The 14,600-nt window shown below is 28.8% G+C and overlaps 3 protein-coding genes and 1 long non-coding RNA gene across 8 annotated transcripts; 2 read left to right on the top strand and 2 right to left on the bottom strand.

Moving 5' to 3' along the window:
* The first annotated feature begins 16 nt into the window (after positions 1–16).
* On the top strand, positions 17–1,889 carry LOC126914530 (39S ribosomal protein L28, mitochondrial). 2 transcript variants are annotated; one of them, XM_050718602.1, is made up of 6 exons: positions 17–250; positions 640–806; positions 954–1,212; positions 1,290–1,433; positions 1,535–1,701; positions 1,777–1,889. In XM_050718602.1, the coding sequence occupies exons 2-6, from the start codon at positions 733–735 to the stop codon at positions 1,829–1,831; spliced, it is 699 nt and encodes a 232-aa protein (XP_050574559.1). In that variant the 5' UTR covers positions 17–250; positions 640–732; the 3' UTR covers positions 1,832–1,889. The 2 variants fall into 2 exon arrangements, with proteins under 2 accessions (XP_050574559.1, XP_050574558.1); XM_050718601.1 differs by lacking the exon at positions 17–250 and adding an exon at positions 282–458.
* Positions 1,890–1,939: 50 nt separating this feature from the next.
* On the bottom strand, positions 1,940–8,934 carry LOC126914505 (probable phosphorylase b kinase regulatory subunit alpha). 4 transcript variants are annotated; one of them, XM_050718547.1, is made up of 15 exons: positions 8,081–8,934; positions 7,541–7,986; positions 7,149–7,464; positions 6,855–7,068; positions 6,667–6,776; positions 6,430–6,577; positions 5,415–5,593; positions 5,190–5,340; positions 5,044–5,073; positions 4,522–4,814; positions 3,593–4,148; positions 3,468–3,520; positions 3,229–3,387; positions 2,376–2,633; positions 1,940–2,287 (listed from the first exon to the last, which is right to left on the bottom strand). In XM_050718547.1, exons 1-15 carry the CDS (start codon positions 8,561–8,563, stop codon positions 2,060–2,062), a joined length of 3,624 nt encoding a protein of 1,207 aa, XP_050574504.1. In that variant the 5' UTR covers positions 8,564–8,934; the 3' UTR covers positions 1,940–2,059. The 4 variants fall into 4 exon arrangements, with proteins under 4 accessions (XP_050574504.1, XP_050574500.1, XP_050574501.1 ...); XM_050718543.1 differs by lacking the exon at positions 5,044–5,073 and having other exon boundaries at positions 8,081–8,933; XM_050718544.1 differs by lacking the exons at positions 5,044–5,073; positions 6,430–6,577 and adding an exon at positions 5,781–5,928 and having other exon boundaries at positions 8,081–8,933.
* A 277-nt stretch (positions 8,935–9,211) lies between these two features.
* Positions 9,212–11,440, top strand: LOC126914541 (uncharacterized). Its single transcript, XR_007709671.1, has 3 exons — positions 9,212–9,751; positions 11,067–11,194; positions 11,272–11,440. It is a non-coding gene; the product is annotated as an uncharacterized LOC126914541 (long non-coding RNA).
* LOC126914513 (uncharacterized) lies at positions 9,777–13,182 on the bottom strand. The gene is made up of 2 exons (XM_050718562.1): positions 12,482–13,182; positions 9,777–12,209 (listed from the first exon to the last, which is right to left on the bottom strand). Exon 2 carries the CDS (start codon positions 12,202–12,204, stop codon positions 10,066–10,068), a length of 2,139 nt encoding a protein of 712 aa, XP_050574519.1. The 5' UTR covers positions 12,205–12,209; positions 12,482–13,182; the 3' UTR covers positions 9,777–10,065.
* Positions 13,183–14,600: the final 1,418 nt, after the last annotated feature.

Genomic DNA, 14,600 nt, shown 5'->3' with positions numbered 1-14,600 from the left:
GAGTTGGTTCAAATCATATAAATCATATAAATAACATAGAAGAAATCGTCCGAAAATTGAATTATGAAAATCAACATACAAAGTAAAAAAGTTTTCGTTTTGTGCATACGTGACATGTTATAAATGTCTTAAACAAAGATAGAGACACTCTATTCATCTCTGTTTGTTTCGCAAAAACGCGGGCTTTATTAACTTTCCATATTGATTTTTCATTACTCAACACGATTCAGTTTCCAGACGGTTTTCCCTAGTGAGTGTCGAGAACTGTTTATGCGATTGTGGTTCAAATATATTTGTATGACTGTGGCTTAAGATCTATTTTGTATTTTGTTTATAACTCAATATTATTTATTATCTATGCTGTAGTCTAATAATTTAAAAACATTAAGAGAATTATTCTGTTATTCTATTACAAATTTTCGAAAATATAAAATATGTCAATGAAACATCTGGGCAAGGTAATGTATTATACTGCATTAAAAAATAATACATTTATAAAACTTAACCTCAAATAAATTTTGTTGTACCTTTATAATTTTACATATATACATCTGTATTTATTGTTCTCGTATGGAAAAAAATTTGATTTAAAAATTGTTTTATATTATAATACTAATGATCATATATGTAAATTTTTAGAAATTATATTACATACCAAGACCTACACGATGGACAAAAGGAATTGGTGCAGCATTACCAGAAGAATATAAAAAGTTTTGGAAAGAATGGAAAATGCAAACACCATCTGCTGTTCACTATATAGAGCAAAAGGGCAGATACGTAAAAAATGAAAAAACAGAAGAAGTGTAAATATTTAGTAACATATTTTCAAATGTTCTTATTTGATACTTAAGAATTTAATATTGAAATATTAGTTCAATTATTAGTAACCACGTTTTTCTTGGTAATAATGTTTAATATCTTCAATATTATTAAATGAAATTTACTTTTAGATATCCAGTTCAAAATGTACCATTACCCTTATTATATCCTAAGGAATTCCATGAAGGAATATGGGGTGGTGAAGCTATCATACAAGGTTTTACAAAGAAGCACAGATATGCTCGCAGATACCCTCACTTTTGGTTTCCTACTCTTAAAAAGTCTGTAGTTTATAGTGAAGTTCTAGATAAATACATAAGTGTTGTTGTTACCAATAGGACTATTAATTTAATAAATGACCATTATGGTTTTGATCATTATTTGTTAAAGGTACATAGATAAGTTATAAAATACTCTCAAACATCGTAAATATTATCATATCATTTAATGCTTCTAATTATTTATAGACTCCTGCCTATGATTTAAAGTCTGAGCTTGCACTAAAAATAAAACGTCAGATACTTTTGTCACTGCTTGATAAAACATTATATCCAGATGATCCTGCTAAAAAAGAAGAAATTTATGATAAATATAAAGAATATTTAACAGCTGTAAGTTCCTTTAATATAATTGTAATATTTTTTAACTTTGGAATTAATTATTTTAATTATCATATAATTGATATAATTATTATATTAATATATATTCCCAGTATACACGAGGTGAAATTGAATGGTATGGTTTAACATATAAGGAAGCTTGTCAAAAATTCATAAAACAAAATGAAGATAAAAACGAAGTGAAACCTTTAAAACTTCAATACAGGTCTGAGTTAATTGCCCAACTTAAGGAAGAAGGAAGTCAGATAGCTGCAGAGAAGTATGTTTATAATAAATTACGTTTTTTTTATTTTTTGTGTTTGCAAGAAGATATAATGGCATATTATTTTTACAGACCTTCAAAATGGAAGCTACCCTGGAGTCCTTTCACTTCTTTAAAATCGAATTAATAAGTATATTATATTGTTGTACATTATAAATAAAAAATATGAGGTAGTTAATTCACAATGGAGTTTGATTTTCATTTTTATATAGTAATCTCAATGTAGAAAACTGAATAACGGGTTAAATTTCTTATATTTCACAAGCGAATATTAAACAACTAGTACAAACGTAAATTATAAGATGGCTTCTAGACATAATTAACTTAAAATTGTTTACTTCTAAGAAATAAATAACTACGATATTGAACACTCCAAATCACCATCCTTTGGTAAACAATTTAATAACGAGGCTATGGCTCTTGTAATGTATGTCATTGTTCCAAAACTACCACTTGGAGCACTATCATAAAAATGTTGACAAACATATGCTGCTCCACCACAAAGAAGATTTCCCATTGCGGTTGTTTCACGTTGCTCTTTTGGTTTAGCACAGCACAGAGTAGCATCACCATCAATTTTCATCTAATTATTTTAGATGAATTCAGTATATATAATATATATGTATATTATATACTTGATAGATATATTGTATTATATAGTAATACTATACCTGATCATCTAAAAAGATGGCATTAGCTTTATGAACTAACTGTTCAACAGCAATAAGTCCTCCCAAAGATGTTGCCACATTATATTCAGTTACTAAAGTTAATACCATTAAAGCTTCGACTACTAATTGACGATATTCTGGTTGTGGTATAGTATTTAATACAGTTTCTACTGCTAATGCAAATTTTAATTCCCCTGGTGTCATTTCCTGTGTAAGATTTTGAGGTAGAATTCTACCTTCGATTGCTAAACCTTGGCACTGTAACAGTTGAAATGTTAGCAAATGATAAATTTTAAATACAGGAAAATCACAAGTTTTAATGGACGAACTTTAGGATCATGCAAAATTGTTTAAAGTAAAGAAAAAATTGTATATATATTATTTTCGAGAAAGAATAATATTATTATTATTATAAGTTAAGGAGCATTACATAAGTTTAGTTCTAATGTAACACAGTTTTTGGAATTACTTTAATGAAAAATGATTTCTGTGTGTTAAAACCAGAGATATATTAAAAGTACATACATAATAATATATTGATCGATATTATGCATATAGTAAAATGGTCTATTTCAAGAATTTGTTGAATTAATTGTGTTTTATAATTCAATAAAATTTACTTTAAATAAAAATATTTCCTTTACATTGAAAGTCTACAAGTGTTGGTTTTTACCTTGAATTCTTTTCTAAATTTGCTTTTTTACATTTTTATGTTTTGAACATTATGTTTTGAACAAAACAACAATGAACATATATTTATACTAACGTTTTTTTTTTTTAAATTTTTATCGCTTCTGTGTTTCCAAAGCTTGTCCGTTAAGACCTGAAATACTTTGCACAGGTGAATACTTACTCGTTCGAGCACTTGCCATACTCGAGGATAAAAATCTCGCGGCACTCTGTTTAATGCACCGTCCAACCTTCGTCGTCGTAACCATTGACCTTGTCGGTCTGGTTCTACTTCGTTACCATCAGTTTGATCAGAACTTAAAAAGCCTCCAATTTGTGATTTCTAAAATAAGGTATTAGGATTACAATAAAAGTATTAAAAACCAATAATCATGTATATCAATATACTTTAATGACTATTACCTTGCTAACTTTACTAGATTTGCAACTGATAACAGAAAAATTTCCCCGACCAACTAAAATCAGAAAAAATTATTTTTACATGAAAATAAAATTCATGTCTTATATCATTAACATGTTAAACATACCACTACTAATAGCAAATTCCTTCCCACTTATAATATGGTGTAAAAGATTTTTCATTTCGAATGGCGATAAGTTAAGCAAATGCTCGGATGCTTCTTCTCCTGTACATATTAGAGTTCTTGATAATTCAGTAGCCATTACTTGAATAATTAAACCTACTCTAAGTCTGAGCATCTCAAGAAACAATTGCGGTTCCGTTCTAATGAACATTGCTAAATAAACAAGTAATTCTTGCGTTAGCATAGCAGTAGATTCATCATCTCCATACGCTTGATGAATTAAAGCTCGTAATTCATTTTCTGGTAATGGTGCGACAATAGTGTGCTCGTTAGTTGGTGGCATTCCAACTGTAACTTGTTTCTGACGAACTAATAAATCAGTGACTGCCTTGGCTAAATCTTCTACTCGTTTTCCTAACATGCCAGCTGTGTGACGTACAATACCCCACATTTTTTGTTGACAAGCCTTTTCATAGAGATCTTTCAGTAAATCTTTTATCAAAACTGGATGACCTTCTTCTACCATACCAGTATTGAAATACAGACCTTGAGAATCAACCTAAGTATTTAAATTGGAAATTTTTATTAAATCAATAGAAAATATTTTTCAAAAATGTTAGAAACAACTTTAATTCTTTAATGATAAATAATTGCATATGCATAATAATATTTGTTTTTGTAACTAACTGTCTATTTGTTAATAAAATTGCTCTGTTGCTAGAGGATTAATCATGTATTATATAGAAAAAGACATTATTTTCCCTATTTATCATTATATTATTTTTCTGTTACACTTTATAATAAAAATTCAAAATTTTTAATGTTTACCAATAAGTAATTCATTAATAAAATTTTGAATAACGAATTTTATAGTACTAAATGAAATTAAATTTAAATTCATTATATAGAAATGTTTTTTTGCTTGTACTTACAAGATATTGTAAAATATCTCCTTGTTCTTCTAAGCTTTCAGTTTCTCGAAGCATGGTTAACAATTCTTCGACTTCTGTATCTGCGTACTGAGTTTCACCTATACCTCTGTGTCTATGTAACTTTGGAGAATTCGTCCAAGATAATAATTCGTCTGTAGGGGACGGTGTTCGATCCATGGGAGCCGACTGCGTAGAATTAGGAGTTAACGTTGTATCTGTCACTTCAATAAATGGATTTGTATTTAGAACAGCAGAAGGTCTTCTATCTTCTCCTGCCACCCCAAGAATTTCAGCTACAAATTATATACTTACATTTTTTCACTTTTCTCAAAAATTATTTTCAACTCATTTAACTATTTGGTTATTAAATTCATTTAAAATTATATGTGTTTAAAAACAAAATAGACATGTTAAATTTGATATTAATTATAATTTATGTTCATAAACAGAATGGACGTGTTAAAATATTGATTTTCATTATAATTTGAAAATTATTTATCAAATGTTAGTATGTACACTTACGTTCTTGTAGGATGGTAGGAACCATAGTATATAGGATCACATATACATACAAACGTTTAAAGATCCACTTTAAATCGCACACAATCAAAATGTTAAGAATTTAAGTAATTTGTATGTAATTAATATACGAAATAAATGTAACTTACGTTCTACAGCAATTGATCTTGTTTTCTTTATAGCACCTTTAACTGACATTCTGCGCCTTAAATTTTTTCCAGTTTTAGTTATCGGTCTATTCAGGAGACCTGTACGATGTGGGAATGCGCGCATCAGATGTTCTTCTAAATATTGTTGGACCTTATCAAATATGTATAAATATATATAAAATATGAAATTATGTATATTAATTTGTAATAAAAATATTTATTTACCTGAGGATTCAATTTATCTGGCCTACCATCTTCAGAACTTCCTAAGAAGCTTAGATTTGTAATGCAAGAGGTACTTAAAAACTCATTTAAGTTTCCTAATGAAACTCTTGTACCATTGATATAACCACTTTTTAATTTCTTCATAGTAGTTATCATTGCCAATGGTATCTTTCCCTGGTCTGAAATAATAATTGTGCTATATAAAATAAAAACATTGTTTTCATTGTTACCTAAGAATAAAGAAAGCAACATTTTCTATATTACTTGTAGGATGTATCACTATTGAGAGAATTCTATCCTATTTTTAGCAAACATCTTAAATAAATTTTTGTCCTGAATGATGATCTAAAGCTGCCTATGGCATACCTAGATGATTATGAGTAGCAACAAGTGTTATAGTTGGTCTGCCGAGCATTTGCTTCCAGTTGATGGTGAGGAAGGCCAAGTTGGTTGTAAAAGTGTTGGCAAGGAGGGCTGCATCATTTGTCGTGTAGTACTCCTCCGCATCAAAGTTCTAAGACATGCAACAAACGCGCACACCACCGCACATATAAGCTGTTATCTTCTTAGAATGTTAGATTTTATATCGAAAAGAAAACGGCCTTTCCTCAATTCCTCTTTCTTTTTTGTTTAACTATTTTATAACATTAATTGATTTCGCTTATGATGAAGACAATGACACTTAAATATCATATAGTAGAAATTAATAATTAGCAAAATATTAACGATGGCTAATAAAATTGCATTAAAACTTTCCATAACCACGAAAGCAAAACTAATAACAAAAACAAATGCACGCATGCAGGCAGACATGTTAGATGTTTTTTGGATAATATACTTGCATCATTTCAATAAGAAATTAAACTCCAAAAAGGAACTGCTTTGTTTAAAAGCTATATATTTTATCTCTGTTACTTTTAAGCTTTGAAATTTTATTATCACAACCTTCCATGTATTAGATAATAAAAAGTAACACAGATGAAAATTATAGTTTTTAAATATTAAGTTACTATACCTAGATGAATGTTCTTGAGGGGCATGACCACAAGAGGCCGGCCTAACATGTTCTGCCAGCTAGACTTCAAGAAATTAATTTCGCCTTTGAATATGTCAATCATGAGTTCATAGTCCGATGCGATGTAGAAGCGGGTCATGTCTGTCAACTAATGTTTGATGCAAGAACAAGAGGCAATGTAAGAAAAGAAATAAAAGTATAGAAAGCAGACAGTTCGATGAGCATCAGTATCCTTACCTGTGGAGTGAATGCAAATATTTTATCATTCAAAGAATATAATTTACTGGTGCTTAAAATCCCTACGTCTCTTGATTTACGTCCAGATAATCCTAATTTTTTATTTCGGCCTAAAAGTAATTATTTTAGATTAACAAAAGCGATTTAAATATACAATAAATTATTTAATAAATATATTTCGTATATACCTAAATATGTATACAAATGACTGAGGACTTTTGCGGGTTGCACTTCAATTGGAGCAACCTCTGCAATTGTTTGTACATGAATATCATGTTGAGCTATTTTTTCTCTAATTTCAGCATCTTCTGCTAAAATAACAACTTGTACTACAACATCCGGTTTTTTCTCGCTACACAAACGTCTATTTAACGGATCCAATTCACCCACAGCAAGAAAACCCTATTAATTGAAAATATAAATTAAAAAAGAAAATAGTTTTAACTTCTCTGTATTTAATTTTTCTATCGTTATACACCTACTTCTTGTAATAATTTTCCTAATATGTAAAGAGATTGAGCCCACATAAATGGGCATCTGCCTAATGCAACACGCTTCTGGCTACCTGGTTCAGCATATTCTGCCGATACATTTGCAGTTTCTACAGAATACAATTCAGGTACTAACTTTATTCCATCTTCTGCTTTGATCATAATTTGTTCTAATTGTTTTGTATAATCTGCTACTGCCTCTTTATTGCCTTGGAAACAGTAATCCACGATTAAGTAACAAAAGAATAAAGGCCATTCGCATTCTATATTTTCAAACATACGTAATTCCCATGGTTCATAATAGAGCCTATTAAAAGCATAGTAAATTGGTTAGAAAATGCTAACAATATGCATAGAATTAATTTTTCTTTAATATACTTCACCTATTAGGATCTTCTTTTGCCGTTTTATATCCATCTCTCAAAAATCTCTTACATCCATAATGACCCTGTAGCTTCTTAGTAATAGCATCTCTTGTTAATTGAATTAAGTTAGGTTCATCTACAGCGAATGCTGGAAAACTTATAACAGATAATAAACCACTGTCTAATTCTTTCGAATTGGATTCACGTGGTAACATAGACTGTAGAACAGCTTGACATTTCTGTGCTTCATCTGCTAATACATGAATTACCGAGGTAGGTCCTCCTCTTGCACCAAATAAGTCCAATTCATTCATTGCTTCCATCGCAGCTTTTGCCATTCCAATACTGCTAGCATTTAATTCTGGTAACCCATGATTTGTTTTATCTCCTCTTTCCCAAATTCCATAATCAGGAGTACAATAAGCTGATTCAATATAGAACACTAAATTTTGAATGAATGCAACCTGAAGTTAAATTATATATATTTATAATTACTATGCCAAAAATTATTTCATATATAATGTATATTAGTTACAATACATATTATAATGTATGTACCTCGTCCAAGTTGAAAACAATTTGTAAACCAGATGCAGTCATTTGGGCCAGAATTAATAAATAAAGAGATATGGCATCTATTTGAAGATGACCCCATTCTGTATCACCCACAACAGTTTGTTCGTTGACAGAACTGTATTTAGCATGTAAAGCATCATATGGATTTTGAGTGGACTTAAATCGTTCAACTTTTTCTTTCTGTTGCATCATTGCCATCAATAAACCTCTCATTAATTTTACGCAGCTTTGTTCCAATTCATATGTTTTAGCTCTATCTTCATCCGCATCAGCTATCTTTTTATATGCCATTGAAAGACCCCAAACAGCGAGAATACAGTATACATTGTCACGAACCCATGCATGGTCATTTTCTGGACTAGCAGGGAAAAGCCCTGTGACAACATTCTGATGTTTTATAATAATTTTATGTACAATCCGTTGGTAATAGTCCAAGCGGACACCAGAATTACTACGACTACGCATTTGGAATATATGTGTCGAAATTTTGAAAATATTTTTGAATCTAATTTCTTTAAAAAACGCTTTCAATTCTTATAATTTTATAGTATGCTTATTATCTCTCATTGCATTTTGAGGTTGGATTTGAATTATTTCTCTAAAACACCTTTACAATAATTTCTTGATATTCTTATTTGATTAATAAAAAAAATATATAAATATATATGTAAGTAAATTATCACACAGAAAGTATAAAAATTCGTTACATATACATTTCACAACATCTATACAAATTGTAAAACTTCACATGTGAACATTTTACATAGTTACAATGTGAAACGAATGTCAAACACAGCGGACCTCTATATTTTACACCATCATTAAATAACTACAAAGTATGTGTTCAATATATGTACAATATATGTATATATGTATGTATCATGGATATAGGAATATACATTAGTGATTGGTCACGCAAATGCAATATTATTTTCATCGAGTAATATACCAAGAATTTTCTCTCTGGTATAATTGGTTAACTGGTTTATTTTCTTCTTCTAATATACATCACTAAGTTGATGAGCAATGACCAATGCGGTCCCAAAACACCACGTGACCATGTGGTAGTAAGATAATATATCCGGAAGCCGAAAAACGGCATTTAACAAAAACAATTTCACGAAAATGGCAACTGTTAAAATTATAAATATTACTACATTAATGTATGAGCAATAGATTATCCGAATCTGCTCAAATTTGAATCTGTATAAATTTTGAAATAAATTACCTGAATTTGTCTAAATTTTCTTATCATAAACAATTATTCAATAACAATCGAACGAATTTTTTCATTAATCGAAACCTATGATATATTTTGAAAATGGATATAAATTACATTAATTTAGTTAATTAGTTACTTAAATTTCTGTAATACGTAATTGGTCATAAGGTGTCAATCATTATGAAAAATTAAACTTTTTGTTTATAAATACTACTTACTTGTTAAGAATGAGTTTCACAAATGCTAGAATATCTATACAGATCTATAGATATACAGGATGCGGTCGAATAACATGTACAAGCGGACGTGAGGTGATTCCTTATGAAAAAACAAGAAAATGTAGAATAAAATTTTGACCGAGGCTTTGTTTTAGAAAAAATCGTATTTGAAAATTTATCAAGTGCACTTGATCATCATTAATTATTGACTAGGTATGAATAAACAAGCAACAGGAAATTATTTTATATACAAACTTCAAATACTTCTTTTATGAATCTGCTAAAATACATACAAATTTGACATAGTAACAAAATAATTTCTACATAACTTCAATGAGTTGATTGTTAGTGTAAATCAATTTATTTATGACATAAATGAGAATAATAAAAAGGGGTATTTATATATTAAAATTTACTATACATATTAAAATTTACTATTCTCATTTAGATTAGTTTTTGTTTCTGAATTTCAATTACATAAATAACTGTTTATATTTTCTTAATTGTTTTATTTCCTTAGTTATGAATTATTTACGTTTAACTTTAGGTATTTTTCTGTTTCTATTTCTATTTTTTACATTTGTAACTTCATAAAAATTACTACCAACTTTTTTCCTTTTACTAGCTCTTTCTATGGCTCGTCGTTGTTTGCTTGTTAACCTTTTTTCTTTTTCTATTTGCGATTCCATCTTAGAAGATGTTGAAGAAACTTTAAATATTCCACTACTTGATGTAGTATTTGTATTTAACATTTCGTTATCACTAGAATCATATTCCTTTTCTACCTCATCATACACACTTTGCAATAAAGTATCTTTTTCTAATGGCAAATGAATTTCATCATCAGAATTTTCTTCATTTGATTCTTTTTCATTTCCATTTTTTAAATTTTGATTGGATTCAACAATTTCTTCATTTCCTATTGATGTTTCTCCAGATTGTATATTTTCATCATTTTCAGTTTCATTGATGTTGTCATTATTCAAATCAGACACAACTGAATCAGTTTCTTCTGTCAGATCGTTTTCATTAGATGCATTGGGTTCAATGTATAAGTCATTTTTGACATCATCACCTGAATATGGTAAACCAACCCTAATTTTTCGAAAATCTTGTATTACAGATAACTGAAGTTTTGGTAGATCTTTATTTGATGTATCCTCAGTTTTATCCATGTCAACATCCTCTTTTTCAGAATTGTTATTTTCAATAGGAATTTGATCTGTTGTCTTTGTCAATGGTTCTTCAAAACCAGGAGGCGGAACATAAAACGGTAATTTACCACGTTGCCAGTCGTTCAAAACCATTCGTGATACGACAGTGATATCTGGTTCGCCTTTCTTTAATAATTTGCCACTTCTACGTGCAAACTTCTCCAGAAAATCAATATGATCATCCCATTTCGTAATTTTATATGTCTTACGTATATAGTCTTCTTTTACTCGTAATAATACTTCTGAAATGTAATCTTCAGGATTTTGAACAAGTTCTACTCTTACTACGCCTTTCAATACTTTTTCTGTGTCAGTTTCTGCTGATGGATAAACTACGCCTGGACAATCTATCAAGTAAATACGTCGCATCAAAGTAATATATTGCCATACTTTTGTCTCTCCTGCTATTGGTGCAACACTACATACTTTCTTTGATCTTAAGGTATTTATAATTGAACTTTTACCTGTATTAGGATACCCTATAAAACCTACACTGATTTGTTTCTTATCAATGTGTAGTTTTGCAAACTGGCGTAACAAATTAATCAAAGAACCTTTACCAAATGGATGCGTCATAGAAGCATGAAAGGCCACTGTTGGATATTCTGCACTTAATATTGCAACCCATCTTTGTGTTACCCAAGTTGGAACAAGATCTACTTTGTTTAAAATAAACATTAAATGCTTATGTGGTTTTTCTGTTCTGAGATATTTTTCTATTGGTGGTGATCTAGTTCCTAAAGGATCCCTGGCATCCAATACTTGTAAAATAACATCAGAAGAATCTATAACTTTGTACAATTCATTCCAAATTCTCTTGCTTTGTCCTGCAGACATAACCCAGTCTCTTTGAGCTTCTTTAATACCTGTATCTAGACGTACAAGATCAACATCCTTAGAATCCTTTTCCAAATTGTACGTTTCTTGCTTTTCTTCTGCTAATTTTTGTAGTTCATCATATGATGATAGTGATAAATTTGGTCTTTTTCGTACTTTCTTTGGACCAAAAACGCTTTCAAAACTTTCTGTATCTAATAAATGCACTCTTGCATTTGCAGCCTTCTGTTGAAGTAATGTTATCGGCAATTGCGTAGGCTTCATAATTACATTGTAAGGATCTTTCATTGCTTTTCCTAATTCAGTTTGAAATTTTTGTAAAGCATTTTGAGAAATAACTCTTGAATTGCCAAACCATCTCTGTGAAGGTTCTACACGAGACATAGTACCAGATGGCTTCCATCCTTGGAATGGAGCTGGACTAATGATATGTCCTTTACGATCACGCTTTGGTTTTTGATTACGGTACATTTGTAACCTTTTAATTGTTGCTTTTGTTCGGACCTTTGCTACACCTTTTAATCCTTCTGTAGGTCGTTCAGGATTCATGCTGTGCCCAGAACGTTTAAATCCCTCTTTTCGAGGAGCTTTATTTATTACATGTGACTTCGCCATTTTGCCTAAAAAAAAAAGTATTCGTAATTTAGCTTCTTAATTTATTTCATCAGTTGCATCGATTTTAATATTTTATTTTCTTGCTTTACTGTGATTTAAATTATAATCAACTTTTTCAAATATTTAATTTCTTTGTAATCAATTATAAATGTTATAAATTACATTAATTAATTTAAATATGAATTTAAAGATGTAATTTGGAAGCTATCCCTAGCCGAAAGGCAAAAGTTATAATAAATAAGATAAAATAAAGTAAGAGTTTAAAAATCATATTTACCTTTCTTCTTTCTACAATTACTATAAAAATCTTTGTTATACTTTTGTTATAAAAATATATGAAGTTTCATATATTTGGACATAAATAATTGAGGTTAAGTTAATATGTGCACGTGCATGATCATAATGATATATGTAGGTTTACACTAGGTTTGGAAACATCAATGGAAGGGGTAAGACTCCTAGTTGCCAGAAAAGCAGCGACAAGAAATGGTACATTGAGTTTTGAGAGGTCATTGTAAAGGGGAGGCTTCGATTTTCAAATTCATGACTTCGCGCATAAAAATATTTTTTCAATGCCAGTAGAGTGCCTTCAAACTATCAATATATGTATACTGTCAATATTTCAGGGTTCTCAACTAAAAGTATCTATATGTATTGTCAATACAACATTGTTAATATTTATTGAGAACCTTGAAATACTGACAATATTATTAATCGTCTGAGAGCACCCGTAGGGATGTTTGAACTTCTAAAATTTTAAGAAAGAAAATCCATTTTCATTTTCCTACCCGCTACGTAATGTAAAATCATCCGAGAAAAAGGTGAACTCAGGATTGTGAAGATTGAAACTTCATGCATTGAAATGAGCCCAGTTGGATTATAGGACAATTTTTTTTCATGAAGTTTCAAGTTTAAATATCGACAATTTTTCATTAAAAATTGAGTGATTCTTTAATTTTTCACACTAGTGCATATATATTGGTATTCTAATTAGTATATAACATTTATTACTGCTCTCTTAATTAACACCTTTACATTATACATAGAACATACTACATGAATATACTTAATGCACAAATTACTACAATACGGAGTAATGGATTGAACAGCCTTTTGTAAAAACATCTTTGGAAATATTAGTGTAGACAATAAATTATTATTATAGAAGTAAGAGTTATTTTAATTAAAAACAATTATACCTATTGGAAATATATTGTATATTTAAGGATATTGCCAGTTTGAAATTACAGACATTTACTCATAGAACTATTAACAAAATTTGTTATATATGTTTGTATATATTTAATAAACAAGATTCCTTAGGAAGATACTGATATATTATGAAAGAAGTATGATATATACTTATACATAATTTATATACATAATTATACATAATTTATATACATAATTATACATAATTTATATACATAATTTATATACATAATTTATATTTTAATCATAAACATAATTACTTAGAGATTTAATATTTACGATACACCCATAAAGGTTCATTGTACATAGTATAAATAAAGCAATATTATAATTATACTGCAAGATCAATGGTCTGTAGCATACAGAGATGTCCTTGCTAACACTTTAAATAAACCATCCATTATCTTTATTGTTTTTATTATTAAGCTAATTTGTACAAATTACTTGTATCAGTTTTGTATTCAATCATATAATACATTTTACATCTTTTCACACCAAACCAATAGCAGAAATTGCATAAATAATGCAAGTATTTTTATCTTTTCAAAACAGGGTCAAGTCGGACAATTTATTTAACGCAAATCATTGAAATATATTTCTTTATCTTCTACAATGGCATTTTATTAAACTTTTCTAATTCATCATCAAATTTTACAGATGTTTATATTATTCATAAAATAATATATTATTATAATATATTTCAATTTCCATCTTTATAATATTGAACAATGTTGCTTTATAACTTCCTCATACTTTCTTGACTAGATAATGTAAATCTTATTGAATATAATTGCTTAGCATATTTTAAGTATGTATACGCAGCATATGCCACTTTAATTAATATACATAAATATCACTGAAAAATTTTTTACTCAATTTTAAAAAATAGCTTTAAATGCTTTTGGAAAATTCATATGCTAGAAATCAGTTAGAGAGTAAACTCAACTTAAAGTGAGCTATTTATCTAGTAACTGTATCACTAATAATTTTAATGATATTTATGTGCATTGATTAAAACGAGATCTGTATATATAAAATTTTGATTAGTAAATTTGTCGATTACTACATGTATTCTACATTGTCACATTAATACTTTCATAATTTTATTATATAAAATTCAAATTATCATCAACTTTTATTAAATGAAAATTATTACTAAAAAAATAAATATATATTTATAGCAT

Source organism: Bombus affinis, chromosome 3 (assembly GCF_024516045.1).
Source record: "Bombus affinis isolate iyBomAffi1 chromosome 3, iyBomAffi1.2, whole genome shotgun sequence".
In the NCBI taxonomy this organism is placed as follows: domain Eukaryota; kingdom Metazoa; phylum Arthropoda; class Insecta; order Hymenoptera; family Apidae; genus Bombus; species Bombus affinis.
The sequence above is the reverse complement of the archived record's forward strand: the minus strand, read 5'-3'. Positions and strand labels throughout refer to the sequence as shown.

What these genes read in the sequence shown, in the direction of transcription:
- LOC126914505 (XM_050718547.1), bottom strand. Translation starts at nt 8,563, where the DNA reads ATGCGTAGTCGTAGTAATTCTGGTGTCCGCTTGGACTATTACCAACGG. An exon ending in TATGGCAAGTGCTCGAACGA is followed by an intron (nt 2,634 to 3,228) that starts GTAAGTATTCAC and finishes CAACTGTTACAG; the next exon opens with TGCCAAGGTTTAGCAATCGA. An exon ending in CCATCTTTTTAGATGATCAG is followed by an intron (nt 2,288 to 2,375) that starts GTATAGTATTAC and finishes TAAAATAATTAG; the next exon opens with ATGAAAATTGATGGTGATGC.
- LOC126914513 (XM_050718562.1), bottom strand. Translation starts at nt 12,204, where the DNA reads ATGGCGAAGTCACATGTAATAAATAAAGCTCCTCGAAAAGAGGGATTT.
- LOC126914530 (XM_050718601.1), top strand. Translation starts at nt 435, where the DNA reads ATGTCAATGAAACATCTGGGCAAG. An exon ending in CAATGAAACATCTGGGCAAG is followed by an intron (nt 459 to 639) that starts GTAATGTATTAT and finishes GTAAATTTTTAG; the next exon opens with AAATTATATTACATACCAAG. An exon ending in ATAAAGAATATTTAACAGCT is followed by an intron (nt 1,434 to 1,534) that starts GTAAGTTCCTTT and finishes ATATATTCCCAG; the next exon opens with TATACACGAGGTGAAATTGA.